General features: G+C 39.8%; 2 protein-coding genes and 1 non-coding gene across 3 annotated transcripts; 2 read left to right on the top strand and 1 right to left on the bottom strand.

Moving 5' to 3' along the window:
- Nucleotides 1-493: 493 nt before the first annotated feature.
- On the top strand, nt 494-922 carry LOC109817175 (nuclear transcription factor Y subunit C-2). Its single transcript, XM_020382386.3, has one exon. It carries the CDS (start codon nt 494-496, stop codon nt 920-922), a length of 429 nt encoding a protein of 142 aa, XP_020237975.1.
- An 8,254-nt stretch (nt 923-9,176) lies between these two features.
- Nucleotides 9,177-11,354, top strand: LOC145952486 (uncharacterized). The gene is made up of 2 exons (XM_083064853.1): nt 9,177-10,821; nt 10,909-11,354. The coding sequence occupies exons 1-2, from the start codon at nt 9,177-9,179 to the stop codon at nt 11,352-11,354; spliced, it is 2,091 nt and encodes a 696-aa protein (XP_082920979.1).
- Nucleotides 9,772-9,877, bottom strand: LOC114916913 (small nucleolar RNA R71). The gene has a single exon (XR_003805574.2). It is a non-coding gene; the product is annotated as a small nucleolar RNA R71 (small nucleolar RNA).
- Nucleotides 11,355-11,848: the final 494 nt, after the last annotated feature.

Genomic DNA, 11,848 nt, shown 5'->3' with positions numbered 1-11,848 from the left:
TTCCTTTCAAAATGGATAAGTAAGAGTTTTTTATTTATTGAAACAGTTGGTTTAGCAGAAAGAGTTTGAAGTAGTAAACATGGTTCTAAGCTGAAATACTATTGCCTTCAATGTAATCTTTACTGATAAAGTAAAACGCACTTATCATTATTGATAATACTCTACTGAAAAATCAGTCACAAATCATTACACACTCTTTTTTATTTCATGATCCCTAAAGTTTCTTGAGAAAAGCAAAAAATTTATACATATATAATAAAACTCTTTGAGTCAGAGTCTAATTAAGAATTCATAATCTCTATTTTGATTATTATTTTCAATTAGCCGGCAAAAGCAGGCTTGGCCGGCCATGTTATTGGAGTGAAACTGTACATCATGTGAAAGCTTCAAAGGAAACATCATGTTTCTCCCAAAAAACTATGGTATATATAACACTGAAACATGACACTGATGCCACAAGAAGTTAACTGAATAGAAGTAAAGTAGAGGAAATATGAGACAAGCTGGTGCATATTCAGGGTTACTGTGTGGTGGGATATCAGGAAGGACAGGGCCTCACTCTCTGCCCTTGGCAAGGATCAAGAAGATCATGAAGAAGTCTGGTGAAGATGTTAAAATGATATCAGGGGAGGCTCCCATTATTTTCTCCAAGGCTTGTGAGCTCTTCATTCAGGAGCTTACTACAAGGTCCTGGATCATGGCTATCCAAGGCAAAAGGAGAACTTTGCACAAAGAGGACTTGGCCTCCGCAGTTATAGCCACTGACATCTTTGACTTTTTGATCACTTTGGTTTCCAATTCTGAGAACAGCCATGCAATTGGTGCCACCACCAGTACTGTCATGGAAGTGGAAAGTATAGATTACTCCCAAGTCTTGAGCAACCATGATGAGTCTATTTTAATGCAAACTAAGAACTTTTGAGAATTTCAAAAATAAAGAGTTTTTTTTTCAACAGAGAAGCTTTCAGAACCACTTTTAGCTTGTATTAAAAAGACTCTAAGGTAACTACAAAATTTGAGTTCTATATATGTAATTATTGTAATATAAATATATGTAATATAGCTAAAGTAAGAACTTTATCTGTTGGTTATGCATCGTCATACTTGAATGAAATGTTGTGTTATGATCCTTACTTAATACACACATGAACTTTATGTTTATGGTTAATTAGACGGTTTTTGATACATCATAATACCAATAAAATAAAAAATAAAAAAAAGCCCCAACTGCTGTTTAAAGATAAAAGATTTAGCAATGGTGCCTGTGTGAGATTTCATGCTTGGCCTGTCATGTGGATGCTGCATTGCTGCTGCAGACACAGAAGACTGATATGGATGCAACTTGGTGCTTCAGAGAGATTCCATGAATCTGTGCAGCATTCACTAATCAAATATAAAGGCCTCCCTTCTGACCACAAATCCCATGACTAGAACACATCAAATAATATGTCATTTACGGTGATGTAAATCTGACTAACAATAAAGTAATAGTCGATTTACACTTACATGTCCAATAAGGATTATGCTTTTCTCTTACTGATTGCTTCCTACATTTTTCTTTCCGGATATTATCTCCAACAACAAAATGCCAAAGCTAAACATATCAGATTTCACTGAGAATGTTCACATCTATTGCATATTTTGGTGCCATATGTCCACTAATGAACAAATATAATAAGGAGCATTATTAACAACAAAGTTAAGATACCATGTAACAAAAAATTAAGGAATGTCAAGGATCCATACTAAGTTCCACCCACCCTATGTGTAGTTGCTGCATTCTGGCCTCCGCACAAAGTTCTAATCAAGTCAAAGTCTGATATCTTTGAAGTCATCTCACTATCAAGTAAGATATTACTAACTTTCAGATCTCTATGAATGATTTTGAGTCTAGAGTCTTGATGAAGATTGAGAAGGCCCCTCGCAATACCACAAATTATATTGAAGCACTAAGGCCAATCCAAAAACATTCTGTGTTTGATCTAGTGAACTTTTCGTATTAATACAAGTTAATATTTGTGACATTCAATTCAACAAGATAATTGTATAGACATAGACGGACTACAACTACTTTCAACAATTTTAACATGGACCCCGATTCCATACCAAATATAAAGAAATCCAAGCTTTCAACTTGTCTTCATTCAGAATGTACCATCCATGAAGCCTTACAAGATTTCGGTGTTGAAGTTTGACTATTAATTTAATTTTTAAATTCCTTGATCCCTTGTCCAGAACCACAAGAAAGTTTTTTAACAGCAATTTCTTGCCCATTCTCCAATGTTCCCTGCCATTTAGCAATTTCAGTGCTAAGTCACACAAAAGATTCCTTCGTTATGTGATGATTCTTAAATTTTAGCTCAACATGTGTATTACCTTGTAATCTTGTATACAGGTCCAAAACCACTTTCTCCAAACTTAGTTTTGCTTAAAAAGTTATCAGTGGCACTAGCTATGCTAGATAGGTCAAACAATGAAAGTTCAGGAGCTTCTTCTTGTTCTTCATTGTAAATTTGTAATGTTCCACTATTAACATTCTCTGGTATCACGCAAAACTCATTGTGCAATAGAAGAATAAGTGAACTACTTGTTTGGACCTTCACTAAGAAAAATATAAAACAAAAAATCTGATGAAAAAATAAGTTCAATTCCAAATGACTCGGCTAACAAGTTGGGGAGTCAGAGGACTAATTTTGTAAACTACAATGGTAATTGGGAAGGTAAAAAAGTATTACACGAACTTGTATGCCATTCAGCTTTTAACTTAGAAAGTCATTAATACTTATGTACCACAATGGACAACGTTGGTGAAACTATAGATTATACAGTGACTTTTTCTGATTTCTAACACTACTGAAGTACATGTTGCACTCGGCTAGTGGCCCAACAAAGGATTTGAAAGAGTAAGCAATCATTAATTGTGGTAATGTGGTCTACTGCAAGAATGCAATGACGGTTTTCTCGATGATGAATATTGTGTAATTTAGGATTTCTAGTCAAATAACATATCATTAAGAACAGTGTTGCTCTTTTTTTCTTTTCTTTTTCTTTTTAAAAGGAAAAGATAAAATTCATTTCATACACTAGTTAAATAAACACAGATCTCTCCACATTATCACATTTCGCACTGTTAATCTATCATATCTTCCTTATTTTTCATCAATTCCTCCTGTGATGTCAGTTTATCAACCAGTAGTCATAAAACATTGTTCTGTTAATTGACCATCCCCTATTGAAGAAAGGTCATTTATCTATCCAACAAATGATAAAAAATGGTTTCAGTCAATCAAAGTAAGAAGTCAATCTAATTTTCACTTTAAGTAACTAAACAGTTCTATCTTTATCTAACAAAATGTAAATGTTATCATACTGAGGATGGAGCAATCTACCTTCTAAATTTGTCCTCCATTTTTTGTGCATATAACAGAAAACAATGATCATCCCAGAAATTATAGCAACAATACTCCCAAATCCCAATTATTACTCCTACTATCTTTGGCACACCATGCCTGTGTTAAGTCTCAATTATACCTCTTTTTGGTTGAGACTTAGTGAACTAATCCACTCATCCTTTGCACCATTGCAAGACAATTGTCCCCTTTTTGATTCACTTTTTGTGCAGATATAGCTAACCCATATTTAGCTAACAATAACTTAATACACCTCATTTTTTGTGCAGGTATTGAGCTAATGAATTGAGGATGGAAGACCTTAGGATTGGAAATCTAAGGAGTAGGGAGCAGAGCAAAGTGGCTGCGCCGGGCGCAAGATGACCCGCGCCGGGCTTGATAAGAACAGAGTGTTCCACCTCTGAAAGTCACGCCTGCCCCGGGCCCGAGACTACCTCCGCCGGGCGCGATCGAGACAGAGAGTACCTTGAACTCTCTGGAAGACATTGCGCCGGGCGTAAAATGAAATTGCGCCGGGCTTACACTGAGGCAGAGAGTGCTCAAAAGATCCTGCGCCGGGCGCGAAGACTTATGCGCCGGGCGCGGAACCCTAATCTGATCTTCCCAAGCTCGTATTTGAAGCCATTTTCGAGGGTTTTCTCCCTCATTCACGCAGGGGCGCCTCCTTGGAGCTGTAGAAGGAATTCTCAGAGCTTGAGAACGTTCGTGTGTGAATCTTTCCTTCGGTTCTTCACTTCTCCTTTCATCTCTATTTTGTATTTACCCTCATTGTTGAGTGGTTCCACCCATTTTTGTGGGGTTAGATGTAATGTAACCAACGTACTCTATTGTAATCCTTACGTTTTTAATGATATATATATGTATTGTTTCATTCTTTGTTGTGTACGTTTCTACGCTTAATGCTTGCTTTGGATTGATCACCCTTTGCATGATTTAAGGTTCCATTGAGTATTGGGAAATACCATTGAAACTAGTTCTGGAACATATGCCTAGTGGAGATTGTATCTAGGGATAGAGCTTGACCCATTAGTAGTCTTAAACCCTAATCGGTAATGCGGGTGTAGGTATTGGGTACTCAAGGGATTGATATTCAATATCCGCACCTGGGCTCTTTCTCTAAGGGATTAGGTTTGAGTAAACTTATGGGTTGACTAAGCAATGTATGTAAGAGATTAAGGATTCATAGTGTAAATTTGGTGAAATCTCACAAAACCATTATACCGTTTCTATCCTTTTCCACTCACAAACCAATATTTATTTATAGCTTTCATTCCAATAGTCACAACTTTGAATTCACATGACAAACTATGAAATTGGAATTATTCTTTAGTCACGAATAGTCAATAAATGCTTATTTACCTTTTAATCCCTGTGGATACGATATTTTTACTACTTGAACGGCCGGTATACTTGCCGTGTTTGAGACTGTTAACAAAATAAAAGTAATTTAAAGTGATAACAAAAGTGGTTTTAACGGAAATCTCAACAAGTTTTTGGCGCCGTTGCCGGGGATTAGCAAGGCAATTTAGTATTTATAGCTATTTGTGACTTATGCTTTTGTTGTTGTTTTTATTTTTATGTTAGCAATGAATTGTTGGAGCTAACCTGTGTACTCTAGTCCTCTGTTTTCTCTTGTATGCAAGGTACTGTGAATTAGATTGACCAATCTTGAGCAGTTGTTGAGCAATCCTGAGATTGAGCACAGGGCAAGGAAGAACAATAGCAACAGGAGGAGAAGGAGAATCAGAGCAATTCAAGTTGGTCACTGTCAGGCTCGGGACAGTAAACAAGCGCTTCCTGGGAGGCAACCCAGAGATCTGAACTCTAGTGCATATGTTTTTCAGTTGCTTTAGTGTTTTAACTTTTATTGTGATTGTGTATAATTGTATGCTATACTTGTTTTTGGGACTTGTTTTGTGATTGTTTATGTTCTGTGATATGTATGTTATATTGTATTATATGTGTTTTGTGTTAGGTATTAATTGTGTGACTCTTGCTTGAGTGAGTTAATATAGATTAGAATATGTTAAGAGTGTGAGGAGTGGAAAATCTAGGTGAAAGCTTCACAGAGTTAACCATGCCGGGCGCGAAATAGCCACGCCCAGCACACCTAGAGTAAATTGGCCTCTGCCAAGACCCACGCCGGGCACAATTCCTATTGCGCCCGGCCCAGCCTTCATTAAAGCCCCTGGAACGACCAAGCCCGCCGCATTCATTGGGGCGCCGGGCGCATTAACTACTGGAAGGTCTGAGCCTTAAATACGCCAGGCACGTGTTTTCCCAAGCCTGGCGCATTGAATGTTTGAACGTTGAAACCCTAGTTAAGCCCGACACGAAACGGCAGCGCCCGGCGCCACACCAGATGAGGGCAACTCTTGGGCTCCTACTGATATGGCGCCCGGCGTGGAAAATGGCACGCCCGGCGCGCCCCTTCAGAGGCCTTAACCTCTCAACTTCTTCTCCCACGTTCCCACTCTCATCTCTCAAACTACCAACCTTCTCAACTCCTCTCCCACTCTCCACTCTACACTCTTAACTCTCTTCTCCCTCACGCGAAATCCCTTCCCCTTCTCCCTCACACTCTACTCACGTCTTCCATCTCAAGGGCGCACATTCGTTCTTCTTTTCCTCCTAGCACTCCGAACTCAAGTAGGTGTCCACACTCACTGTTTCTCTTTTCCGTTATACCTTGTTCTTGTTTTTCTTGATTTTGGGTCTCCTTGAGGGTTTCGTTAACCCACATTGGGGTTTAGGGCTCAAATGTTTTCACAAAAAGTGACCCCTGGGTGCAATCACGCCAGGTGCGAGAAATCATGCCTGGCACAACAAACATGATTTAAAATTTCTGGTTGAATCTAAGCCGGGCGCGATGAACTACGCCCGGCGTGCCTTCTGCTGAAGCTTCAAAACGGCCCGTTCAAATTCCAGAACGGCCCGTTTTGGACTTTGAAACGGCCTGTTCCATGACCAGAACGGCCCGTTGCGGAATTTGAAACGGACTGTTCCAATTCTAGAACGGCCCGTTTCGAACTTAAGAACGGCCCGTTCTGATCTTGGAACAGCCCGTTCTGTGGCAATTTTTAAAATCAGTTTACTTGTGCCCGGCGCAATTCTATTTTGCGCCCGGCGCGATAAGCTCCAGAGAGCTTTTTATGTGTCATACGCCCGGCGCAATTCTATTTTGTGCCCGACGCGAGTTACTCCAGAGAGTTCTCCATACTCTCTACGCTAGGCGCATGATTCATAAGCCCGGCGCGAATCACCTCTGAACCCTTTCTTTTTGTTGTGTTTATTTTTTTTTTTAGGCTTAAGGCTAGTTTTCATTTTGGGTTACCTGAATTGGTCATCCTGGTCTATCTTGTTATGCTCATTTTGCTGCCTGGTACTTCTTGTATTAAATTTTTGCAGATGGCCCAGTCAGCCCTATTCCAACCTCTTCCTCACCGAGCGGAATGAGACTCATTTTGAGTCTATCAGTAGCAGGAAGTTCATTTTGGAGCAGAGGGTTGAATTAGAAGACAATGAGGCCCCGGAGTTCCAGGCGGAGTTACGCAGGCGCAGGTGGGACAAGTTTGGTTCCTACCCACTCCCGGCCAACATAGCTGTGGTCAAGGAGTTCTACGCCAATTCTCTGAGACAGGAGGGCATTGAGCCATTTACCAGCTATGTTCGGGGGGTGCGAGTCCCCTATGATGCCCGGATGATTAATCAGTTTCTGGGGACTGCGTTGAGGGCTGACGAGGTGAATGAGTATGGCAACTACTCCATTAACACGATGGACCCTGCAGACGTAGAGGCTGCCATCTACATGCCGGGACTGGGGTTCCACAGGAACCGATCTCAGCAACCTCTACATGTGAAACGCCGAGATCTTCTGCCAGTGGTCAGGATTTGGTCAGCATTGGTGCATGCCAACATCCTCCCGTGCTCACACGTCTCCGACCTGCACTGGACCCGATTCATACTCATGTACTGCATTATGACACAGAGGACCATGGACCTGGGCGGCATCATTTGTATGGAGATCTCTAGCTGTGCCAACTCGGCTCCTTCCTCCACCCTTGGACATCCGTCACTCATCACTCAGCTATGTGTTGAGTGTCTTTTATGCATGATTTACACTCAACTTTTGGTACTCTTTTTGGTACTTGTAGATAGTTATATATGTTATTTTACCCCCTAAATTGGAAAAATCAAAGTATATTAAAAGGATAGAAGAGTAGTAGCAAAATCTTAATGTTTTCCCTCCATTTTTGTAGAAAAATTGAGAAGACAAAGTTCCACAGCCATAGCTGTGGTTCTGGAGCTATAGCTGTGGAAATCTGGGGAGAAATTTTGAAGGCCAGAAACTTGCAGCTATAGTTGTGGTTCTGCAGCTATAGTTGTGGAAATCTGGAATTCTCATTTTTGGTTCCAGAGACTTGAAGCTATAGCTGTGGATCTGGAGCTCGAGCTGTGGAAATCTGAAATATAATTTGAAGCTCCAGAGAGTTGAAGCTAAAGCTGTGAACTCAAAGCTAAAGCCATGGAGCACCCAGGACCCAACAAAAACTCCAGAGATCCACAGCCATAGTTGTGGTTTCACAGCTGCAGCGCTGGAGGTTCCTTAAGCTTGAAGGAGTTGTCACAGCTATAGCTGTAAAACCACAGCTGCAGCTTTGGAGGTTTCTTCACCCTGAAGGACTCTCCACAGCCATAGCTGTGGATCTACAGCTGCAGCCGTGGGAGGAAAAATCACTCTTTGCCCCTGTTTTAAAGCTCATATAAAAGGGAAAAAATCTGAAAAAAGGGGGCATCACGAACAGAGGAGAAAGAACAGAGTAAGGAGGACGTGAAGGGAGAAACGAAGCAAGAACGAAGACTTGGGCAGCTGGGTCATTTGGGAACGAAGCCCAACCCCTTGTTCTCATCTTCTACTTTGTAATCTCTTCTTTTACTTCTTAGATCTTGTAATGGCCATGTGTGGCTAAACTTATTGAGGATTGGTTGGATGTAACTACTAACTCTTCTTCTTCTTAAATATATGCATTTTGATCTCATTATTTGTGCATTGATTCTTCTCTTAATGCTTATATCGGCTTGATCACCCGTTGTATGATTTTTGGTTTTTGAATCCAGTTGGAAAACGTTTTCGAAAACCCGAACTGAATCTTGCACCTAATCACTTCTTGTTCTAGGAATAAACTTGATTTGGTTAGTCACATTGTTTAAGTCATTGTTCTTAATGCGAAGTGTTAAACTCAAAACATAGAGGAATCATGTTTTGAGCTTAATGACTTTAGGATTCAACCTTGAGGAATCTTGTTGGATTACTTAATGAACGTGGAAATAATGGAAATAAAATCCCATTTATTTTAAGAAGATCTACGAGTTAGCAAGTGCTTCTAAACCAATCCTTGTTTCTTAACTATTGTCTTTACTACTTTTAGTTTATTGTGTGGTTCTACCCTATCTTCACTCAGTTGCAATCATAACAACATTCTCATTTAAATCATTAGAGCAAGAATTACTAAACACTCAAATCCCTGAGGACGATATTTGAATACTACTTCGAAACTTGGTTCACTTGCCAAGTGGTGGGTTTGCAAAAGCCTTCATCAAGTTTCTGGTGCCGTTGCCGGGGATTTGGTGCTATTTAGTAATTCTTAATCTTGTGATTTTGTAATTGTGTAAATAATTCATTTTGTGAATAGTTATAATATATAGAGATATTTGTCTTGTTGTGTTTTGTGGACTCACCTTGCTGTGCAGACTTCTTAAAAGTGTATGCGAGGGAAAACTCCAACCGAAGAATTGCATTTTGATCCTGAAATTGAAAGAACGGCAAGGAGGAACAATAGTAGCACAAGAAGGCTTAGACAGTTAAAGAGAATCCAAAAACAACAGCAAGATCTTCTGAGTTCTTCTACTTCATCAAATCAACCACACCTTGAAACAGAAATGGCTGAAGAAGGAACAGGCACTCATAATGGTGGACATGGACCAACTAGGCCTCCTAGAAGGACCCTAGGTGATTATGCACAACAACATGGTCCTAGGCATTTCTCTAGCATTGCAGCTCCAAATACTTCTAGAGCCATGGAGATGAAACCTGCCTTCCTTACTTTGGTTAGCTCACAACAATTTGCTGGCCTTGATCATGAGGACCCATACTCACACCTTTCAAATTTCTATGAGTTATGTGGAACAATGGGAATCCCTGAAGGTGATGAAGAAGCTGTATATTTGAGGTTGTTTCCATTCTCTTTAACAGGAAAAGCTAAAGTTTGGTTACAATCTCACCCAAATCAAAGTTTGACAAGCTGGGGTGATGTGGAAAACAAGTTTGTGAATAGATTTTATCCGTCATCCAAGTATATTAAGGCCAAATCAGAAATCACTACTTTCAGGCAAGGTGCAGATGAACCATTTTGTGAAGCCTGGGAGAGATTTAAGTCATTGCTCAGAAAATGTCCTAACCATGGGTTTGAGGATATAGCTCAACTCAATTTCTTTGTTAATGGAATCAAGCCTGAGGTGAAAATGTTATTAGATGCAGCAGCTGGTGGCACCATGATGACTGTGAGTCTAGAGGAAGCTACTCAAATCATAGAATCTTTGGCATCTTCTGATCACCAAGCAGAGCATGGAAGACATCAATCTCATAAAAGAGGAGTTCTTGATTTAAGTACAAATGATGCAATCCTTGCTCAGAACAAGCTGCTGTCTCAACAGATTGAAGCATTGACTAAACAGATGGCCAAAATTTCACAACAGCTTCATGCTATTGCTTCCTCCCCAGCTCAATCAAATTCTTATTTAAAGTGTGATTTTTGTGGGGGAGATCATCCCAATGGTCACTGTTCTGAAACTTCAAATGAAGAAGAAGTCAACTATCTGGGCAACCAACAGAAAGGAGGTAATTTTAATTCCCATAATTATAATACTAACAATTATATGCAGGGGAATCAAGGTTGGAGAAACAACAACAACCAAGGATATGGATGGATGAATGAAGCTGGACCATCCAATAGGCCACCACAACAATCACAGCAACAACAACCTGTGTATCCCTCTATGCATGAAAGAACTAGTAAATTGGAGGAGACTCTGAACCAGTTCATGCAGGTATCTATGAACAACCAGAAAAACACTAAAGCTTCGATCAAGAATTTGGAGGTGCAGGTGGGTCAGCTAGCTAAACAATTAGCTGACATGTCTAAAGGCCCATTTTCAGCCAACACCAAGACCAACCCCAAGGAGTATTGCCAAGCCATAACAACAAGAAGTGGGAAGGTAGTTGGTAGTGATATTGGGGTGAGTGGTGACAATGAGGGTGCTGATAATAAGGAAGAAAATAGTGAATTTAAGGAGGTTGAGGAAGAAAGTGAGAAGAATGAGGGAGAAAACAATAAAAATGAGGGTGTAAATAGTGAGAAAATAAAAGAGAAGAATGGAGTAAAGAAGGAGAAAAATAAAAAGAAGGGCAAGGAAGTCATTTTCACTGTTCCTATTAAAGACTTACCTTACCCTCATGCCCCATCTAAGAAAGAGAAGGAAAGACAATTTGCAAGGTTTCTAGACATCATCAAGAAGCTCCAGATAAATATTCCCTTCACTGAAGCCATGGAACAAATGCCTACTTATGCTCGGTTCATGAAGGATCTCTTGACTAAGAAGAGAAGAATTCTTGAAGAAGAAACTGTGGATCTTGAGGCTGGGTGTAGTGCCATCATACAAAAATCTTTGCCTCAAAAATCCAGAGATCCGGGTAGTTTTACTCTCCCCGTGTCTATTGGAAATCTATCAGTGGGTAAGGCACTCTTGGACCTTGGGGCCAGTATTAACTTGATGCCTTTATCCATGCTGAAGAAGATAGGAGAAGTAGAGGTACGACCCACAAGGATGACTGATGAAGATTTTCGCAATCTCTCCACTTGGCAAGCGGACCAAGTTTCGATGTAGTATTTAAGTATCGTCCTCAGGGATTTGAGAATTTAGTAATTCTTACTCTAATGATTAATATAGAGATGTTGATATGATTGGAAGTGAGCTAATGTGAGGCAAAATTAAAACGGTAATGTAAAAGTTATAAGAACAATTATATGAAACAAGGATTGGACCCTAGAGCACTTGCTAACTCCTAAATTTCCTTAAAATAAATATGATTTCATCTTCATGACTTCCACGTTCATTTAGTAATTCAACAAGATCCCTCAAAATTGAATCCTAAAGTAATTAATCTAAAACATGATTCCTCTATGTTTTATGATTAACACTTTGCATTAAGAGCAATGACTTGAACAAGGTGACTAAACAAATCAAGTCTATTCCTAGAGCAAGAGATGTTTAGGTGCAAGATTCAGTTCGGGTTTTCAAAAACGTTTTCCAACCGGATTCAAAAACCAAAAATCATACAACGGGTGATCAAGCCGATATAAGCATTAAGAGAAGAATCA

This window comes from Cajanus cajan, chromosome 10 (assembly GCF_000230855.2).
Source record: "Cajanus cajan strain Asha chromosome 10, NIPB_CcT2T_4, whole genome shotgun sequence".
In the NCBI taxonomy this organism is placed as follows: domain Eukaryota; kingdom Viridiplantae; phylum Streptophyta; class Magnoliopsida; order Fabales; family Fabaceae; genus Cajanus; species Cajanus cajan.
Note: the sequence above shows the minus strand (reverse complement) of the source record. Positions and strands in the feature narration are given on the sequence as shown.